At 42.7% G+C, this 22,716-nt stretch overlaps 1 protein-coding gene across 4 annotated transcripts in view; it reads left to right on the forward strand.

The window, feature by feature from the left end:
- LOC102562426 (1-aminocyclopropane-1-carboxylate synthase-like protein 1) overlaps positions 1-7,186 on the forward strand; it is a 31,525-nt gene extending 24,339 nt beyond the window's left edge. For all 4 annotated transcript variants that reach the window (XM_059729003.1, XM_006270142.4, XM_059729004.1 and 1 more), the window contains 4 exons: positions 146-287; positions 382-524; positions 4,860-5,013; positions 6,344-7,186. In XM_059729003.1, coding sequence (XP_059584986.1) covers positions 146-287; positions 382-524; positions 4,860-5,013; positions 6,344-6,510 — 606 coding nt within the window. In that variant the 3' untranslated portion in view covers positions 6,511-7,186. The remainder of the gene's footprint in view (positions 1-145; positions 288-381; positions 525-4,859; positions 5,014-6,343) is intronic.
- The last annotated feature ends 15,530 nt before the right edge of the window (positions 7,187-22,716 follow it).

Genomic DNA, 22,716 nt, shown 5'->3' on the forward strand with positions numbered 1-22,716 from the left:
TCACTTTCTTCTAACACATTCTTCATACTTATGTGGGACAAAATTGGAGTTTTGTCTAATTTTACTTAAGTGTTTAAGATATAGATACCTAGTAAATCTGAAGCCTTACACCTCAGTGTAACTTTTTTTCCTTTTGCCTTCCAAGGATTTTGGTATGAGTGGTCTCAGAGTTGGAGTGTTATACACCAGAAGTCATGAAATTAGGAAAGCTGTGAATCAGCTGGCTGTTTTTCATGGATGCCCAGGACCTGTTCAATATGTTCTTAGCCAATTCCTTAGTGACAGAGGTTAGCAGAACCAGAAATATTTTCATTTTCTTTATTTAATTGTTCAGTTAATACTCAGAAATAAATAGTTTTCATCTTTTTCTTGTTTTGCTAGATTGGTTGGATAATGTGTTTCTTCCTACCAACAAGAAAAGACTTAAGGAAGCGCAGAACATTCTTGTGGATGGTCTTTCGGAGATTGGAGTACCTGTTCTCAAAAGTTCTGGAGGACTTTATGTTTGGGCAGATTTCAGAAAAGTATGTAGAACACCTGGGAAGGGATGGAGATGAGTAGCTGAAAAATAAAGGCTACCTATAGATGTGCTTCTTCACACTCTCATTAGAACACTCCAGGGTTGCCTCACCATCATGTATTAAGCTCCCCCACATTTCAAAATGCCAATGTGAGCACTTTAACTAAGTCTTGTTGAATGAGCTTTAGTTAAAGCACCCATATGGCCATTTTGAAACTGGGGGTATGGGGCTTAATATACCTGATGGTGAGCCATTTTAATTAGAGCGGCTGTTCAGGAACGGCCCCCCTCCCACCTCTGAGTACATATATAGGCAGCCAAACATTGCTTACAGTTTATATATTCCAGTACTAGAGGGCCTGTGTTTTCGTAGCTTTAGTCTATACTAGAAATTGATTCTTTTTTTGATAAACACAAAGGTCTAGTAGATGGTGATCCAGTTAAGGCATTTTTTCTAACAAGTCTTTATCTAAAATAGCATATTTAATTCTAAAAGGCTTTCAAGACCAGAGGAAAGGGTGCTGAGCTATACTTGAGTCAGGGGTTATGCTCCCTGCTCTGCAAAACTTTTGCTGTGATAGGCAAGGTGCCTAACCTCTCTGCTTTGTTTTTACAAACTTGTAAAGCAAGGATGAAACTTAATCACTTTGGTAAGAATTATGGATGAACCTCATGTATATAGAGAGACACACTGCATTAACATTTATGGCTCAGCTAGAACAGGTTGGTGAAGAAGCGTGAATTGTCACTGCCTGCGCTAGAGAGGCAGTGCTGTAGAGAGGGATGTCCATCTCTAGCACTGTTAGTACACCAGAACAGTTAATCAGAGGAATAAAATAGCAGCATAAGGCAGTTTTTTGCAATGTGATTTCTTTTTTCTTACAGTAGTGTTCAGGAAGTGTCTAAGAAGGGGTTGACATTGTACCTGGACACTACAAACAGAGTTAGATAGTCCCCTTCTTAAAGAAATTACAGTTGGAATAGGGAAAACAATGATGAGGTAGAAAAGGGATAAAGCAAACTAAAACATATGATGGTGGTTAAATTCACATTACTACTAACCAGGGATCTGGGTTTTCCATTTCCCATGGAAAAACAGAGAAAACCACGAATTTCCCAATTTTATCAGCAAAAAAATGGATTTTACCTTTTAGCAGAGAAACTTGTGGATTTCCTGGTTTTGCAAAGAGCTCTGCAGCCTGGCTGAGTTCCAGCCTGTAGAAGTGGATTGCAAAAAGGGTGGGAAACCCCCAACCCTGTCTGGAGGGGTGGGGGAGGGGGAAAGGATGGGGCCAGAGGTTCTCGCTCCCCCAAGGCTTGGCTCAGGTTCCCTTACCTCACAGGCTTCAAGAAAGAAGATGGGGCTTGCAGGGGGCTGGGGGGTTGTGGGTCAAAGCTGGGGGGCACTGGCTGGGCTGGAGGGGGGAAGCTTGCTGGGGGCTAAGGTAGTGGGGGAGGTGTTACGGAAAGACATAGAGTGCCCACCCAGTCTGCAGCACATGGACTGCAAGCAGCATAGTATTGGCCTGAGCAGGCTTCACATCTCCATGTCTGTCTTCCCTGAAAAGTGGATAGCACGCCGCTGTGGATCTACGTGCTGCCAGCCGGGTGGACACTCCTGTGGGAAGCTGGCTGAGGGAGCAGGGAAGTGTTGGGGAAAGCCCCACATGGAGTGGACGCCCAGCTGGGGGCACACGGACCCAGAGTGGTGCAGTGGGGGCCCCCTCCTTGAGGGCTAGGGGGCAGAGGCTGTGTGTGGGGAACAAGGGGCACAAGCAGGTCTGGGATGCTGTGGAGGGGAGTGAGGGGCACCAGTTGGATTGGGGAGCTGTTGTGGGGGGGACTGAACGGGCATGAGCAGGGCTGGGGGGCTGTTGTGGGGGGAGTGAGGAGCACCAGTAGGACTGGGGGACTTGTGGAGGGAGTGTGGAGTACAAGCAGGGGTGGGGGCTGTGTGGGGCCTTTAATTTTAATCACAGGTTTTGGGGTTTTTAGAAGAGATTTTGCAATTTAATTTTTTTTATTGGAGAATTTGTGATTTTTTTTATGAGGAAAAAACAGGATCACTGCTACTAACTTTGGTTATATCTACTCTGTGAGGTTATGCTGAGAGGGAATTAGCTCAGTGGACAGACAAAGAAGAGAAGAGTGCAGAAGGGGATAGGAGACCCTGGTGGTGCATGTGGCAGTTCAAGCATATGGCCCATTGGCACAAGAGACAAAATATCTAGAGTGAAATTGGGAGAAAAGAATTTATCCAGTCACTGCAAGCTTTTCTTTTATGGGGTGTGCCTTCACTATACAGTTAAATGGGTTTCTACTCAAGGTAACATTGGGTACAAGTGTGTTCATTTCTACCAGTGAAAATATCTGAAAACATTTTACTGCTAAAAATATTGCCTGGAGAAGGCACAGTACAAGCATGCAACCTGCAGCCACCCTGTAGCAGGGCACTAAGGTGCCTGCTACTTGGAGAGCCGGGATAACTCCTCAGGTGCTGGTTGCTGAGGCAGTTAGAGGGAACTAATGACCCACACCTGCCTAGCTTGCTGACAAGAAGGGGCAGGGCCTGTCTCCGGTATAAATCACAGGCAGGAGGTAGTTCCCTGCTGGCAGACAAGGAGGAAGGAGCTCTGCCTGCACGAGCAGAGGCTTGAATGTATCAGCAATGAGACTGGTAAAGGATGGAGCACCGTCCAAGATGGGTGGCTGGATTAATGTTATAGCTGGACGGCTGGAGTTTGTGTTGTAGCCCAGGGGCTTGTGTTTCGTTCGCTGTTTGTAACCGGTGGTTTGGGTAAGGCTATTAGTGGTTGGAGGAGGCCTCATAGGGGACACACAGCAGTGTGGGGACCCCAGCACCAGTGAGGGTGCAGCATTCAGGGTACACTGACCCAAGCCCCAGCGAGAGGGGGGGCAGCGAGAAGCCCCAGAGAGAGTGGGGGGCGCCGGAGAGGGCTTGGAGAGAGAGACCAAACAACGTCGGTTACATCTGCGAGGCTTGGGGCGTGCTACAGGGGTGGTTGGAGCCACGCATAGCCCATAAGGCTGGGTGTAGAGAACACCCAATACAGGAACAGGACAAGTGGTAACAAGAGAACCATGACCAAGAGTACGAAGGGCAGCCTCCCTATAAAATACATATGACATCAAAGTCGTGGCGGGTGAGAATCTGAGGGTGCTTGTAGGCAACTTGGCACGGTAAAGGAGGCGGCAGGGGAGAGCACGGCGACCCTGACCGCCCTCCTGTTACGCACCCCCTCTTATGATTCCTTGTACTTTCCCAAAACCATGATGATCCCAGTCTGGGGAAGATGTGGGGAATAGTGGCTGCTCTGGTCCTATTCCTGGATGGACTGGAGTGGCAGGGAAAGACTCCCTGCTCTTCTTCAGATCAGGGAGTCTTTCCTGCCTACTGTGCTCCACTCCCATCCTGCAGACTGGACTGGGACCAGGCTCAGCAGTCCCCACTGCTCCACTTCTCTCCTAGACTGGACCATGAGGGGAGCATACAGGCATTTATTCACGTGAGGTGAGAGTTTCTCTTGCAGGGGAGGTCTTCCAAGTGTCAACCCATAAGAACTTTCCACCTGAGGGAGCATGTTTGCCCCCGGAGAAATTGAACAAATGGTTGTATGCTCCTACTTTCTATCGGGCAAGTGGTAATTCTCCTAGCAGGAGAACCCCAATACATTGTCTTTTAACAGTTAACTCATCTGCCCTCCACATACAGTCCTTTCACCCAAGTTTGCTTTAAACCTGGACTAGCTGGCCTGGCTGTGGGTGTAGACTAGAGCCTGGGCACTGCTTTCACTCGGGCTGGTAAGCTGCCCACACTCCATTAGAGATGAGCTAAATCAATCAACTGTTGACCTTTAGTTCCTTCCCACATGCAAAAAAGAAGACAAGCTCTTTTCTCAGGAAACCTTGAGAAAATTGTAGCAGTTCTGCTTACTGCAGCACTAAGAAGCTTGCAGTCTACTGCAATCTACAGCTACTTAGAGTTAGCCTGGCTGCTGGTACCAGTCTAGCTGCAGCAGCGGGACCTGGTAACACCTACATAGTATCCTTAGCAGCAGAGTGTGAATCTAGCACTGTAGACTGAAAGGGCTGGATTTGCAGTATAATCCTTTTGCAATATACTGGGCAAAGGAACTGCTAATCAGAAAGCTTCAGATTCTACTTGCAGAGGTGCCTAAACCTCTGCAGGGTTGTGCAAGGGTTTGACTGCTCTCACTTATCCCATCCTTCAAGCCTTGATTTGAAATACAATTTGCAAGGGGTTGTGAGGTTGATTTTGTTGCATCCTTTAATGTAATTTGTATCTTCCATGTTTTAGTTCTTAAAAACACAGACTTTTGAAGCTGAAATGGAGTTATGGTGGAAGCTCCTTCATGAAAAGCTCCTCATTAGTCCTGGAAAAGCCTTTTACTGCTCTGAGCCTGGATGGTTTAGATTGGTCTTCTCAGATTCTGCAGATAAGATGTATTTGTGTAAGTTGAGTTTTACTCTTAGTTTATGATAAACCAGTATGCATGTTTGATAGTCCATTCAGAACTCCTAATCCCTAGAGTTCTCAAACTGGTCTACATCCAGTTTGAAAACTATAGAAAGGGATCTGCAGCATATGAAAAATATTTTTTTTATTGCTAAGTTAATGTTCAAACAAGCTGTTTTAAATATATGGGTATGACCATTGTCACAGGCCAGCTGGGCACTGTGAGTGTATCAATTTAGTTGCAGGCTGACTGGGTACTGCAACTGTATCAGCCACTGGGCTGTTTGGTTCAGGATCAAGGAAGCAGAGTTGAGAGTGAAGCAACAGCAAATTTATTATAGTTTACACACACACAACAGTTAACAAAAAGATAAATGCAATAGCAGATAATGCAGTATTAAAGAGCTAATAGCAAATAATAACAACAGATTAATAGATCAATCTGTCTCAGGCCAGCTGGGCACTACGATGGTATCAGCCACTGGGCTGTTTAAAACAACGAATAGACAGACATGGGTTGACAACTTATTGATAGTCCCTCAATACCAGGTGTGCGCCAGGTGATTCCAGCAAAGTCGGGCGTCCCCGATCGACACTGTCAGAGTGATTACTGGGGAAGATCCCTTGTTCAGGATCCGATCCTCACTCGCACTGGGTGAGGATCCCGGTTTGGAAAAGCAATTACCGTCCTGTTCCCTCCTTTCTACTGGTCACCTGACACACGTGCTTTTTGTACCTAGTCTTATGCTAATCTGTTGGTTTTAGAGCCACTCACAGTCTTGCCCTATAGCTGTTACCCTATGGGATTAAAAGGTGTTAAAATTATTATAAAAGGTTACCACCCAGACTTGGGTTTATCCAGTAAGCAAATTACAATGCAGCATCTTCAGGTTTGAAATTAACATTACTCCGCCTAAATCCAACCCCTTTAGATTTCTCTAGACTATGCTTTCTTGAGACGTGCTTTCCTAGAATATGCTGGGTATGCCAGGTGGTTGAATCCAGTTTTTATCAAGGCTGAACTCTGAGCAAAAACCATTAGGTCAGCTAATCTTACAGCTGTAGCTTTGTCTTTGAGGTTCAGTCAGTTCCACAAACAGTTAGTTTTATCGTTTTAGTTAAACTTATGAGAGGCAAGTTACATTTGTGGGTTACAAACTTACAAACTTTATATTAGACAAAATTCCAAATGCCTCCAAGAAGCACGTATTTATTGCTTATTAATTTATTTGGTTCTGGCCGTCACAGGCCAGCTAAAAACTCAACCTTGTTTCTGTTGCAGTGGTGGAGGGAGAAAACTAATAACCATATTTTCCTTTCTGCAGGTATTCAGAGACTGGAGCGGATGTTGGGTGCTGAAATTACAGAACCAGCTGCAAATAAAACATCTGTAGAAGACGAGTTACCTAATTCAGAAAATGACCCTATAGCCACCCATGCCAACATACCAATAGATGAAGTTTCTCACCTGAAAAAAATTGTTGTCTATTAAAACCTTATATGAAATTTGCAGATTGAACATGATATAGCATGCTTATGTTTACATAAACTATGTAAGATTTCACCCTGTTAATTTGGCTGTAACTTTCTATAACAGTCTCACTTTGCTGTAACCTGTGGTTACTCATTTTGCAAACTAGGCTACTAGAACAGAATTTTAGGAAACGTAGCAGGTTTCCTGACTCTTCACATCTGTTCAGCAAATCACTTATGTGCACTCTTATCTTTAGGCATGGAATACTGCTACAAATCAGTGAGTCTTAAGCACGTGCTTATCTGCATTGCTAAATCGGGCTTAAGGCATTTTAGACATAATAGAAAGAGGCTGCATATTGTATTGGGGGAGTATATTTATATTTCAATCAGAAACTGAAAATGTTGGGTTATTTGATTGATTCTGATTGTCAGGTTTTGCTAAATTTTGTCACTTGGCAAAATATGTTTTTTCTATATCCTTAGGAACTGTAAGAAAATTCAAACGTGCGCACAGCTTTTTGAATATGCACACCAATATAAATACTTTCTAAGAAAATGTTCAGCTTTTTGGCTTCTGTACTCCCTTTCAAATGTGTAAAAGTGTTTATTTGTATATTGCAATGGTTGTATCTTTGTTGCAAAAATGTAGGTTCTTTTGGATAAGTTTTTCACATAAAACATAAACAAAGACAGCTGGATGTGTGTGGTGTGCATTCATTTGAAAGGTAAGTGTATTTGGGACTGTACACTTATTAACCTGTATTTGCGAACTTTAATTCAGAGTTTGGTTCTTTAGTAGGAATTGAGAGGGAAGTGTTACAATCACAAAAGTGTGATTTATAGCAGGGTTGTCAGACATCTGACCCCTGGAGGTGGGTCATCTGATCCATAGTGCTTCTCTGGCAAAACAACTCACCTGCTAATCCAGCCCACAGGGCTTCTTACTGCTACTCCCACAGCTGCTGTCAATATCACTGGCATTGAGAGTATGGGGTTAATGCTACTCTGCCCCTTACTTGCCACCAAATTTCTGATTTTCAGTTACCATTAGGCACACAAATCGGTGACATTAACCCACATATGCTGGCCACACTGACACAGCAGCTGTAGCAGCTGCAACAAGAAGCCCAGCAGCCTGGATCTGAAAGTAGGTTGTTGGGCCTGCACCAAGCCCTGCAGGCTGGATTTGGCTGCCAACTCATTTTTGACTTCCACAACTCTGGTCTACAGGATTTGCACATCCCAAATAGGAAAAAGGATTTGTGTAGGACTGAAAAGACTACTTGATGGTTCATTGCGTCTGATTCCCTGGAACTGTAGGAAATCATATAATAGACTCAATGTCCACAAGAACATTTACTGCCACTCCTCTTGCAAAGTGGCTGAGCATTAATATTTTTAACACTCCATATGATTAAAATGTTTTATCCTCACCAACTTGCAACAACCAGGCTGCAGAAACACTACTCCCCAAACTGACAGAGCATTTCTGTTCTTGGGGTTAAGCCAGGAGTATTTCTGTTATTACTCCTGCCAGGTGCCAGTCTAGCACTAGGGTACTGGAAGAGAGAGAGACTTCTGTGTGTTCACTGCCCTCCCTCGCTGGTATCTAGAAGCAAGGTGAGAAAAAGGAAAAGGTGTCAGAGTAGGTTGGGAAGGATAGAAGCAGGTAGGAGATCGGATATAGGAGGTGGCTGGGAGTAAATCAGGGCTAGGGGTGGGCAAATGCACAGGAGAGGGATTGAGAATAGTGGAAAGATTACAATAGGGATGTTAGTATATAATACCCTACAGATGCCAGAATTGCATGTGAATTCTTGACTCTCAACATTTCTCTGTCTGGCAAATAGCTGTGAATCCCACAGGCAAATGTGTATCTTTCCATTCCAGAGAGGGTCAAACAGGTCCAGGTAACAGAATTGGTGTGAGAAGTGTAGGATCATTTTTCCCCCATTCTTTTAATAAAAAAATAAACAAATACAGACTTGAAAAAAAAATTCAGCTTGCAAAGTCAAGAAGTCAAAAGTTAGGAAGTGCCAAAATTAGTGACCAGTGTAACTTCAGGTGGCTCCCTAGAATTTGTGCAGCATGATACTATTTTTAATTACAAGATAACATTTTGCCTTTTTGCTATAGAACCACCTCCTCTTCCAGAGCAATGATAGTAAATAGTTTCAATATTTAATTGCTTGCCTTTTCAAACCTTATGATTTTGAAAGCATTTTAATATAACCCTTCTGAACTAGCCTCTGCAGACAAGTTTATAACTATACTTAAGACAGTTAAAATAACATTTCCAAGTACATAATAAAGTACAACTTCATAATGCACCTGTTCATAACAAGCCCCTGCTTTTAACAATCCCAACAACAGAAACTTAACTCTTTTCATTATTATGATGTAGCCAATACTTTTTTATAAAATTTTCTCCTGGCTCTATCTGCTGTTCTTAGGCAGTTGTACTGTGTGTCTGTCTTAACTTTGTTTTAATGTTGCAGCTTGCTTGGTACTTAAGGGAGAAGGCTCTCCAAATTGTATTTCACTAACCAAATAGTTTAATTAGTCTCAGGTATGTATTAATTTTTCAAGTGCAACACAAGATGGGGGTTTTTTTTGTTTTATTTCTAACTTTCCAGTGAATCCAAAATATAGATGACTTGTTTTATCTGAGTTACAAAGCCTAGGAAATGCCATGTTAGATAGCAGCAAGATCATTTATTCCAGTATTCTGTCTCTGATAGTAGCCATTACCAAATGCTTCAGAGGAAAATAACAGGAGATGAGTGTGAGATATTTTGCCTTCTCCTTAAGTCTCAACTGATCTCTTTGTAAGAAATTGGCTTAGGCTGAAATGTCTCATAACTAACTCTAATCAATCCTTTTTTTAAATCTTAAATTCCACATTGTAATCAATATTGGGGGGTTTCTTTTTTCTTTCTCAACTAAGGATCTTGGCAAAAGTAATTTGCTCTAGTGTGGGCATGTCTACATGAGACACTGACTGTACAGTAGCTGAAAAATACTGTGCAGTAGTACCTCATAGCACAGACAGTGCTAATATGCTTCTACATAGTATTATTAGACTACTGGTCAATAGCGTCACCTAAAAGATGTTTGCCGGCGCTACTGCGCATTTATTTAGTACTTACTAATACAAGTACTAAATAACTGCGCAGTAGCAACTGTGCAGTAGTGTCTCATGTAGATGTGTCCCATGTGTCCTAACTGCTCATTCTATGGTGGCATGTAGAGACTGAAGACTATAACACGCCTTGTGTATAGCAGCCTGCAGCTGTGTTGGATGCTTAGATTCTCCAACTCATGAGCATACTTTCATTTCTCAGTATTGAACAGAATCCAATCTAAGGTTGTTGTCTCTTTTTTATTATTTTTTAAATTGGCAAAGGAGCTGTCCTAGCTTATCTAAAGGATAACCTTCTTCCATGTCCATCACAGCTGCCAGCCCCTGGAACAATAAAGCTATTGAATAATTGTAACTAATAGGCAGAACCTTCACAGGAGCCCATCTCAATACAATTTGCTACTGGGAGAGAGGAGAATGACAACAAACTGGTTGTCCATCAACAGGTAAATGTAAAGTTTATCTCCTTAAACAGCTTTCCACAAAGTCTGCTTATTTTTGCAGATTAAGAAAAAAAACACAAATCATGCCTCTGGGTGGTAAAGAAAGAGCAAACGAGACCATTGTCTTTTTATCTTGCGAAAGATGCTCAAACGCTATTGTGGTACAGGTTCTGATAGAAAAGGTGTAGGCCCCCCAAGACCTGAACTGAGATTACTAGTCCATATCTATATGTTTCAGGGATGTATGTGGTAGCTGTGTTGGTCTGAGACAAAAAGAAATGCAAAAATCTAGAACTCTTGGTTCCAAAATTATATGAAATAGAATCATTTTGGAACCAAGAGTTCTAGATTTTTGCATTTATTTTGGTCCATATCTAAATACTTGTTGCCATAGGGTAGTTACAGGTCATTCTTTGCCCATCTGGCTTAAACCTGAACTGGTGACCTAGAGATAAATGATTGTAAAGCCAATTATGATTTCCCTTAATTGTCTCCCTAGACTTGTTGGTAGTTACAGCCCGTTTATTGGTGTAATTTCCATCGCTCTTTCTGCTTGTCCCAGACCAACAGACTTTGTACAGACAGGTAACCAACCAATATTTTAGGTTTTGTTTCAGGAACAGTTTTTGCAGCATCCAGCTTCATTGTCCTCATTAGTTTTATGCATATTACTTCAAAAAATCCTCCAAAGACTTTTTTGCAATTAGTTTTTATCTAACTGCAACAATCAATTCAGTAAGAACATTAGAAGTGATTAAAGAAATCTGGTAGAGTAAGAAACTCTCATTAGAATGGTAAAAGGAAATTTCTTCCTGTTAATATTTTGGTCTGGTTTTATCTTGTATACTCAGGCCACATCCAGACGTGCATGGATGTTTGGTTCCCCAGGGACAACTAGCAGCAATGCACATTGTGCCACCACTAGTTGTCCCTGGGGAAGATCTGTGCCACACGCACTCTGGTGTGCACCAGGTTACCGTGGGTGGGGTAAGGGAGGCTGAGGCCAGCACTGGGCTGGCCCCAGCAGCCTTACTTGGAGTCCTGGGGGTCTCCCAGGGCTGCAGCAGAGGGGATGCTGCAGCATGGAGCCTAGGGTCAAAAAACCCTCCGCACTGCTCCCTTGCCATGTGGAGAACAACTGAATATGCAGTATGTGGCACCACAGACATGTCTATGGCACCATGTATCTCCTGGCTGTGCTCATCTGGACACTGTTTCACTGGTGTCATACCCGTTGGAAAAAATAACTCACTGGTGTTATACAGGAGAAAAATAGAAATAAGTCTAACAGCACACTTCAGTCTGAACACTGATAATAATCTTTCTTGATCTTTAGTTGAAATATAATTGACTTTTACATAATAAAGGTTTAACATTTAAAATTGTATTTTTAAATGATCACAATTAATTATACCTTTTTCTTTTCTTTTTTAAATGCATTGAGTCTAATCCATAAAATAACAAATTTAACTTTCAAAAACGCATCCAATACTCCAAAACATACACAGATAGACATTAATCTTCTACCAATAGTGCTACTACAACCCATATCAATGTCCATAGAAGTTTTGTGTTCCCTTCTCCCTGCTCTAACAGTTCCTTAATTGTTTCCATTGATGCCAAGCCTGTGTTTCTTCATCTCTATACAATAATTTGCTCCTTCCTTTTCCCTATAACTCTGCATAACAAACATCTCATTATCTTCCCATCTCTGTTTTTAATTGTGAAGTTTATTCAAAATTTATTCTTAAGTGTTTGATGAAGTGTCATAGAACTTCCACTTCAGTATTCAAAAAAGTTTATAAATTTTCTATTTGAAAGGCAAGAGAATATTCTTTTTTAGCAAATCCCAAAAATTTCCACCACATTGTCCAGTAAGCATCTTTTTGCCTCTCCCCTGTAGAACACTGACTTGATGGGATATTTCCATTACTAAAATATCCCAAACTTTTTCAACCCTGTCAGTGACTCTAGAGGTATCACTTTTCTTTTAGGCTTCTGCAATTTTAATTCGTGAGCTACTAGTAGAAGCGTGATCAATTCCCTATGACACTTATGTTGCAGAGTTGTTGAGAAGGTTTAATAAAAAAAACAAGAGGTTATCCAACCATTGGCATCCTGTTATTTCCCTCACCATGCCTCCAGCCTTCTTCCAGAACTAATTCTGGGTCACCTCCATCACATAATAGAATCCTCCCAACTGACCACGCTCCCTCCAACATTTGCCTGGATCTTTACCATAAATGCATCTAAGTAGGGTGAGATACCATTAATAAAGGATTTTAAAATAATTTTATTACTGTGTACAGGGATGCATGAGACCCATTGTTCCAAATGGTCTCCCATACTCCACTGATTTCTGATTCAGTTACTACCCCACCTTGTCAAAAACAGTGTTTTTTCTTCTATATGACTATTGAAAATTGCTTTACATAACATAGTATGTTTCACTGTGTTTCATAGGAGTGACCAATATTTTTTCAAATTCTGTCAGATTTCTACCTTTACTTGGGAGTGTGTTGAAAAGTATCTCAGTTGCAGGTATTGGAAAAAATGGGATTTTAATGTCCCCTGCATAACATTGTATTTGTTCAAAAGCTATAAATAGCTTTTCTTTGAATAATTGTCCAAAATGTATGATACCAATATGTTCCAATATATTAAGCTTTCTCATAAATTATTAGAATTAAATTCAATATTATTATGTACAGTTGCTAAAAGTAATAGGTCTGAGCTTAATTTCATATATGTTATCCAAAGTTTTCATTGTTGTTCTCATAAAGGAGTGATTATATATGAAGCTTGGCCTGAAAGATTTCTCTAGCCATGGTAGTATGTTGAGTTTGACTGCTGGACAGTATATTTGCTCTGTCTTTACCCAGTGCTTACTGTTAAATGATGTTATCCAATACACCAAACCTAAGTTGGCTGGCTTGTAATAAGATTTAATGTTTGGAAGCATTTGTCCCCTCTTTTTGCTGAGGACTTTTCAGGATGGAATTTTTAAATCTAGGCTTTTTATTTCCCTAGATAAACTTATTTATCATAGTATGTCAGTCATCTAGGAGATTTGTTTGCACTATAGTAGGTAGAGTTTGGAACAGAAAATGAATTTGAGCTAAATATTTATTTAACTGCTGTGATTCTACCTAAGCATAAAATTTCATGTTTTGACCAGTTTTCTAAGTCTATTTTGATTTCAAAGGTGTATAATTAGAACTGTATATGTCCTGCCATTTTTAGTAATATGCACACCCTAAGTATTTAATGAAGTAGTTACCCAGTTATATTTATAGCGATCTTTTATCTCCTTTTGTGTCTGATCTTACACCAGTGTCTAGAAGTTCAGATTGTTCACAGTTAATTTTAAATCCTGACATTGATATATTTTATTATTTCTTTTTGTAATTCAGACAGGGTGCATCTACACCAGACACTTACTGCTGAGCTACCTAATTAGCTCTGCAGTAAAGCATCAACGTCTATATGTGCAGTGTTCTTGGGCCAGAGTAAACTAATTAACTCTGCTGTAGGACAGCACTGCCCAACTTAAGTACTTTTCTATGGTAGAAAAAGGCTTTCACCCAGCAAGGACACTCCTCCAGAGAGGTAGATCACACATTTGAAAGAGCCACCTGGATACCACGTGAAGAACTGCTGCAGTACAGAAGAAAAACACCCACAAATCGCACACCTCTGGTTATGACCTATCACCCCTCCCTTGAACCTGTACGGAAAATCCTCAAAAAATTGCAACCCATATTAGAAAGAGACCCTATTCTTAAAAAGATCTTCCCAGAGCCACCCATCCTAGCCTTCAAACAAGAACCGAACCTCGCCAACCTCATCACCAGAAGCCAACTTCCTCAAGCCCAGAACACACCAAAAGGATCCAGACCGTGCCAGGACAAGAAATGCAAAACCTGCCCCCACATCTCCACCACCCCCACTATTACTACACCCCACAACAGAGCCATCAGCTTCCCAGGATCTTACAGCTGCACCTCCAGAAATGTAATATACCTCATCCAATGCACCAAATGCCCTGATGGAAGATATGTAGGAGAGACCAGACAACAACTGCGCACCAGAATGAATGCACGCCGGAAATCCATCAAAGACAGAAACACTTAATTACCGGTGGGGGCACATTTCTCACAGGAGGGCCACTTTCTCTCCAATCTCTCAGTCCTGATCCTCAAGGGAAACTTACACAACACTTCCCAGAGACGAGCCTATGAGCTCCATTTCATCAACCTGCTGGATACTAGAGATCAGGGACTAAACATAGACATTGGATTTTTGATACATTACAATCTGCCTGGCAAATGACTCCCCAGTTCAGCCCAGCCCCTGGCTTCTTTACTTTTCATTCCATCCAGGAAGAGCACACAGCAACAGCTGAAGCTTCCTTAGCCTGACAAACGGTTTTTGAACCTGAAAGCTTGCTTAATAACTATTCTCCAACCATTTGGGTTGGTCTAATAAAAGATATCAAATTCACCCAAGGAACCTTGTCTTCCTATGGTAGAGTGATTTAGTCCACTGCAATGCACGTGTTAGATGCTGACCAAGACTGGCTGGGGTCCAAGGGTGCTACAGTGCAGGTCTGCCTGCTGTGTATCCCCATGCTGTAGCATCCTCGTGCCCCAGCCTGCCCCTCTGCAGCACATTGAACTGAGTTGGAGCAGGCCCAGGGGGGCAGGCTGACCCCTATAGCCCCCTGCCAGCCAGGGCTGTTCTGCCCCAGCTCAACATGCTGCAGTTCCAGGCAGATATGTAAATGATGCACCTGGGAGCAATAAACTTGGGCAAGATAAGGAACAGAACACCCTAAACGGGAATATTACAGTCTGGCCCACTGAAGAAAAAGGCAATGACTCCCATTGTATTGTCGGGAGCAAGATCATTCCTTTCCTTCATTGTTTCCTTTTTCAGTTCTTGTCAGGAAACAGCTGACACAGGCAGTTAAAATCAGTTGTTAATTTTGGGTGGGTGCTACTTGTTAATTTTCATTGCATAATCACTTGACCTTTCAAATGCCATCACTGTAGCACTTAACAGACTTGTCACAAGTGCAAAAACACATTTAAGCTTGCAAACAGAAATTATTTAAATATGCTATTATTAGTTCTATTACTAATACCATATGATTAATAATCTATAATAATATATTGTTGCCACTATTTTATGTAAATAGATATTTAAAATACAAGTTCCTGTGCCTATGTTTGTATGCTTACTTTTCATCATAATTTCCTTCAAGTTATTAGCTGCATAGAGTTTTAGAAAATAATATCACTTTAATCCTCATGGACACTTCACCTGCAACATGAGGCCAGCATGCATGTCAACACACTTGCATACAACTGTTTAGATGCACTTGGCCTCTGGGAGCCTTTCTGTCCATCCTAGGGTTTAATGTCACAGCAATCATAGCCATCTTCCTTCTTACCACTGGGTGTATCTACACAGGACACTTACTGCACAGTTGACTAACTGCAAAGTAAACATTTCAGCATCTACACTTGTGTCCTTATTACTTTTGTGTGCACTAATAAACTCTGCAGCAAGGTAGTACTTGTAAATACTGCTGGCTAGCCCCCACACTGAAGCACCCTCATGCCCCAGCCAGCCCCTCTGCAGCACATTGAGCCCAGCTGGAGCAGCCCTGGACTGGCAGGCTGACCACACGCCTCCTATCAGCCAGGACTGCTGCAACCTGGCTCAATGTGTAGTCCAGGTGCACATGTAAACGGCACTCCCAGGAGCAATAAGCTCTGCAGTATATTGCTGTGCACTAATGGCATGTGTAGACACACACCGACTGTAACTAAAAATCATTCCCATAGGGTCTGTCTCTTCATAACCAAAAAGTTTGCTTAGAGCTATTGTTGTTCCAGTTGTTATTTGATAGTTATCTAGATAAAATTAGTTTGCCCATTGGCTAAAATAATTATCTAGATTCAGGACATCAGTAGAGTTTCTTCCACTGTGCAAGGCTTAGTCCTTCCCAGACAAGGGCCACAAAAGGCTGCTTACAGACATCTAACCCCCCACCCTCCAAAATGGCGCTTTACTTTAAACTCAGTGGCACTCCTGTACTGAGCTCAGCGCATGCCCAGAAGAGACATGTTAGCTGGACCTGGCTCGCCCAATGTCTGTATAGATTAGATGCCTTAGTGGGGCTTCTTTGGTGCTTTTATCTAATAGCCAATTGAAATCCCACTGAAGCACCCGATGTATACAGATGCTGCAGAGTCGGGTCAAACTAACCCATTGCCTCTTCTGGTAAAGTGTGGTTTCTTTGGCCATTGGCTGCTTACAGATGTTAAACGAAACAAAGTCAGGTCTCTAAAATCTAAGGTATTAATCCTGTGACAGCAGAGCCCATCAGGATGTAAATTTGGGATGTGTCTTTTGCCTAGGAGAAGGACACATTCCTGAGCATTGCTCACTAAGGAAATGTTTCTCAAAGCATGCTCGGAAAGCTCAAGGAGGACTGAAAATCTGCCAAAGCTGTAGGGGAGATGCAGACACTCACAGCACAGCCTTTTTATGCTGCTTTTCTGTAAGGATAGGTCACCTAGAAGCCTCAACTGAAGTTCTTCACGATGGTGCTGTTATACCTTGTCATTGATCCACCTTTCCATCTGCCTTTTCATCTGTCATTAGTCCACCTTTCCACCTCATTAGTCACTGGTGGGAACAAAGCTACAGATATGTGGATATATAATGAACACAGTAAGTTAATTTGCTGCTCTGGGACTGCATCTCCATTAGATACTTCACGGTACTATTAAATGACTGTGCAGTAACTAGAATTACTGTGCAGCAGTGTCACCAAACGGCTTTTAGGTGACACTGACTGCTCAGCAGCTCGTTACTATTGTGCACTTGCATCGCATCATGCTTCGTGCCATGCAAAGCTACTACACAGTAGTAATGAGCTACTGTGCAGTCAGCATCTCATGTAGATGTGACCCAGGGGAATCAAAAGAATGGTATATAATCCATCAGTGAGCAGTTATCTGGAGTTGATAATTGGGATGGCTCCCTGGTAAGGCATTAGAATAACAGCATATTATCCCCTGGGAATTAACCAGAGTTTCTTGTAGTGAGAACAATACATTACTGCACAGGATTAAGTCAATTAGATCCTTCCCAAGTATATTTTCTGTGGTTGTAAAAAGGATAAGGGGACAACTGGTACCCTTAAAGAGACAGTCTGAGATGGAGGGTGTCAGACTGCATATCCACCAACTTTTTATTAGTAAAGATCACCTCAGGTCGCATTCAGTTGATGCCTAAGTGAACTCTACCACCTCTTTGAACAATGTCCCATTGACTCAGATTTGTAAGCAGCAGTCCATCCTTTTGCAGCTCACTGTTTCTTATTTCTAGCTTCTAGACTACATGAAAGCATCTCCATTGTAAGTAAGGCTCTTCTTCCTCATCTCTGAACATGGGATGCTAGTCCTCAAGAGTTAAATCTGAATAGATAATCATTCGAAGAAGAGAGGATGGTTCCTTGCCTTAGAGCAAAATAAAGCCTGTAGCTGGATCTATCCTGCCAAGGGATTTTATCTGGCCCATGATGGGTCACTCATCCCTGCCTGGTCCAGGTACGGTGGGGAAGCCCGGACCATGGTACACGCAACCAGTTCTGCCACCGCTGGGCATGGCTGGGGTAGGGTGGCGGCCAGACTCAAGTTCTTGGCAGCCCTAATGACAGCACCTCCTTCCTGCTGCCACTGCTAGTGTCACCACTGGCACTGGAACTGGCCCTTCTGCCCTGGCACCACAGCCTGTCCACTCTGTACCCAATACCAAGGGCACCAGACTGAGCAGGCAGGTGGAGTCTCCATGGAGACTGGCCTGGGACCCCCACGGGTAGGGCACACTCAACTGGGTGGACGGGTTAACTCTGTCATAGCGTATTTCTCTTTTCAAGGTCTCCCTCAGTTCCTTCCAAATTTCAACAGCATTAGCAGTAAAACAGTGATATCCCTGCACTTTGTGTATAGTATACCCACGTGATCATTTGACTGGAACACTGGTATCATTAGCAGCTAACTCTGAAACTGTAGACAGTGATGATGATGTTGAAGAGAGATGGTCAGAATCCTGTATGTTGAGGATGGAGGATCCTCCTGAACAAAAGAAGGTGATGCAGTCACTACAGTACTGCTCATTTAGTATTTCTCATTGCACTCAGTACTGCTTTAGAAGTCAAACTGTAAAAGGAAGATCTGCCTATTTCAGCCATTATTTTCTATCACAACTGCATTAAAATATGATAGTTCCATAAAGTAACAACTATTTTGCTCAAACATTTTAATGAGAATTCGAGTAGTCCAGAAGTCCACTCAGAACATATGGACAGAGAAGACAGGCAGTCCTTAAGAAAGAAGTATGAAATAAGAAAGTTTACTAACTTGGAGTTCCTGCATACTCAGACATGTTCCATTCTTCATCTTCAAAGTAGCTTCTTTTTGAGAAAGAGCACTTCTCATGATGTGAGAGCTCTCACCCATGAAAATTAGGCCCCACTTGCTTTGCATACACTGAGTAATGCACTTCTTTGTTTTGTATAACTGTCATAGTTTTTTTTCTTCCCGTCTTACATTTACTTGTTCCTTAGATCAGCTCTGTAGGAGCCGCAAAACTGAGAAGCCTCTGAGAAAGTCTTCCTCTTTGGCAAGGGCAGACTAGCTATGGGAATTCAATACATTGAACTACAATGCAATCTGTTATTAAAAACAGAGTGTTTTTTATTTCTCTCATGTGTCGTCTTACTATTTCAGAAGTGCGCTGGTGGTTGGGGACATTATGTATTGAGATGAAAGGCCAAATTCTGATCCTTTGCCCAAAGTCCAAGTAAATAGGCCTTGCAAAGGGCATCTCTTTACAATGGATGGAAATGCTTTCTCCATCATCCCACTATGCACTGCCACAGATTTTTATCCTGGAGGAACCACTCAACCCTCCTGTGTGGGAACCACCTAACAAGGTCTCTGCTATAGAGCAGGACTCCAGCAGGCTGGTGAAGAATGAGGGCAAGATCAGGCCTACTCATTAGCATGTGCAATTTTTATGACTACTGTTCAGCATTATCTTTTATATTCATCACTGTTTGCTTGTTACTCTTCAGTGAACTGCTTATGGTAAAGATGGATTTGAACCATTTCAAGAATGTTGCTAATTTGGAACTGGTTCATAATTGTCCCTGGACAGAAGTGTCCACATGTGCACTGTTAAGGGTTCTAGATAGAACCCTCAGCTTTTAGGGCTTGCATTGCTGCCAAAACACCACCAGGGGGTGGTAGAGAAAACCCAGACCATTATGCCTTCCAGGCATCAGTGCCCAGAGTTTCCCCAGGATTCCTTTAGAGGTAGGAGAAGACCTAAATTGGAGCAGGAGGTTGGAGTAAAGGGGATGCAAGGCGCTGGGAACTTGCTTGTGGTTCCCAGGAGGCTGGGTGCTCTGCAACTCCCCCCCCCCCCAAGAACTCCCTGGCTGCAAGAGTGTAGCACAGAGGGCAAGGAACAATTAACAGTTAATGGTTAATTGGTTAATGGGCTAATTTACTTTACACTGGGTCCATATACACATGAGGTTTACTGTCCAGTAGACTGTTTAGCTGTGCAGTAAACAGCCTGCGTCTATATGTGCGCCCCTATTAAGCTGGAGTAAACTAATTTATTCTGCAGCAGTGCACATGTAGACACTGACCCAGCTGGCTGGGGCATGAGGGTGCGTCAGTGTGAGAGCTGCCTGCTGGCTAGCCCCACATAGAAGCAACCTCATGCCCCAGCCAGCCCCTCCACAGCACAGGGAGCGGGGGGAAGCAACCCCAGGCTGGCAGGCTGACCCCTGGAGCCCCCTGCCAGCCGGGACTGATCCGACCCAACCCGACTCAATGTGTTGTGACCCAGACACACAAGCCAACAGCACACCTGGAGCAATAAGCTCCAGTATTTATTGCTTCACATTAATATGCATATGTAGACTTGGCCAATGAGTAGGGAATTTACTGTTTCATGTACCTTCTTTCACAACATCTGATCAAGTGAAGGAAGACCGGCTCAAAATTAGTATATGATTTTCCTGGTGTGCTTTTGAAATGTTCCAGGAAGTTTAAACCAGTCTAAAGTATGCATATCTAGAACAGGGGTCAGCAACCTTTTTGGGCAGAGTGAAAAATACACCTGAAACCATGACTTGTAAGATGTTGGTATGCCAGGGGCAGACAGTGGGGAAGTTGTGAGGGGGCCTGATCCTTGTTGAGTCAGTGCAGCCCTGGCCCCTTCCCCACTGTCTGCCCCATGGAGCATGTGCCAAGCAAAATGCCTTTGCTTGTCATGCTCTGGGACCTGTGCCAGGGGTTGCCTACCCCTGGTCTAGACTCTTGGGGTTTAAAGAGTACTTAAAACATTCTAAGCATTATAGCTGTCCATGCCAGGAAAAAGTACTGGACACAGATGAAGGCAGACAAGGTTCTTTGGGTGAATATGATATCTTTTATTAGACCAACTTAAATAGTTGGACACAGCTACAACCAAATAAAGGCTTCTGTCCATTTAAACTCCTATAGCTGCCTTGAGGTCAAGAGAGATGCATACATGGAATTGAGAGCTTAATCTTGCCTGATGTAGTTTGCAGTCATATGATTTTGCAATCTCTTTTTTCTTTTACTAGGACCACACTGCAGATAATTTCATGTATTTAGTTTACAGCTTTGTAAGTAGCTGGAAATGACAAATCAAATTCCTGTTTCACCTAAGCATCATGAACTAAGTGTTTATTAACAGGGCCAGTAAGTTGTCCTCCTCAGGCTGGTTAGTACTAGTTAGTACTGCTGCTCCCCCCTCTTCCTCATTTCTTGCTGTTCTCCCTCCTCACACCGCTGGATGGTGGGATTGTAACATGGGACTATATTCCTGATCTACGTTCTCTTCCCTATTCCCCATCTCTCCCTTTCTTTTTTGGAAGACTCAGTTCTTGGATTTCACTGAGAATAATGAATAGAAATAATTGGTTACTACTGTTTGTTACATCTGCTAGGGAAAAGAAGAAAGGCCAGAGGAGAAAGAGGACAGATAGGCTGCTCCTAAGGAGAGCAGGAAGCATAATGGAGTAGGAGCTGTCTGCCACAGACCCATGGGAGAGAGGCTGACCTTGTCTGGGGTGTTCTGTCGACTGGAGCCAAGGAGTGAAGCAGGAGAGGATGTTGCTGCTAAGTCTGCCAGAAAAGAAGGGGGGCTGAAGATTGGACTCAAAGGCTCCAGAGCCAAGTGATAGAAAGTTCCTAGGAGAAGAGGTGAGGCAGACAGCACTCTGCAGACAGTGAGGGACTGAAGAAAACTGGCTTCAGCTACTTCACACAGGATCCATGGACTGGAACCAGAGGAGGGCTGGCTTCCTGTACCAATACCCATGGAAACGATATCAAAATGGGGGCTCAGAGAAAAAGGAGAGAGGCTGAGACCCGGCTGCAGTTAGCAAATTTGGCCACCAGATGGAGAACAGGATTGTTGATAAGGGGAAATATGGGGAGTTGCACTGAACCTGCTTATTAACCTGAGAGGGTGCAAACTGCCTGCTGACAAAAGAACAAACCTGAGTTTTGAAGGACTGCTGTATGTCCTCATATCTGTAAAAGGGAATGCATGCCACTGGGGATTTTTCTGGGGGACAGCATTTTTCTGGGGGGGCTGCAGGTAGGCAGCCATGCTTTACATAGCACCAGATGTCTGCACTTACCCATAGCACTGGAAAAAAAGGAGCTGGATGGCTTTCATCTCTCCTTTGCCCCTCAAAAAATAGTGCTATAATGTGGCCCCCAGAAGAGAGATCAGGATCCTTGGAGAGGAAGCAGAGTCCTGAGTGGGGTATTTATATGCCATGATGCTTAGGTAAATAGATAGTCGGGGGCAGGAGAAATAAGAAAGAAATTGATTGGATATTAGAATGGGGAACAGTATGTGATAAAATTTAGTAATGTAGGGTTGTTGGTTGTAGCTGTGCCGGTAGGCAGGCAAGGTTCTTTGGGTAGATGTAATATCTTTTATTAGACCAACTAAATAGTTGGAAAAATGTTCTTTGCAAGCTTTTGAGCACAAACACCCTTATACCCTTCCTCAGGCATAGGGAGACAGAGTCAGTTTGCCTGAGGAAGGGTGTTTGTGCCTGAAAGCTTGCAAAGAACATTTTTCCAACTATTTAGTTGGTCTAATAAAAGATATTACATCTACCCAAAGAACCTTGCCAATTTAGTCATGTAAAGCTCCAGCACTTGCATACGCAGAAAGGTTGCTTCTCAGAATGTACATGGGCATATATAAAAGCCACTGCTGCAAGACTCATTTCTACATCTTTTCCTGCGGTCCCAAAGAGCTGCATAGATCTGCTGTCAGACTGCAGCTGTCGTCTTACCCAGCCAAATCGCCTAGTGAAAGTACAGCATATTAAAAACAGAACCCTGGAACAGCATAAATCTTGATCCATGTGACTCATCCAAAATGTCAGATCTCAGAAAAATTAGATTCTAGATTGACTGAAATGTGGAAATCAACAGGGGCTTGTATAACTAAGAGCTTATTTCACTAACAAAAATATGCAGACAACTGCAGT

This window comes from Alligator mississippiensis, chromosome 5, assembly GCF_030867095.1.
Source record: "Alligator mississippiensis isolate rAllMis1 chromosome 5, rAllMis1, whole genome shotgun sequence".
Taxonomy (NCBI): Eukaryota; Metazoa; Chordata; order Crocodylia; family Alligatoridae; genus Alligator; species Alligator mississippiensis.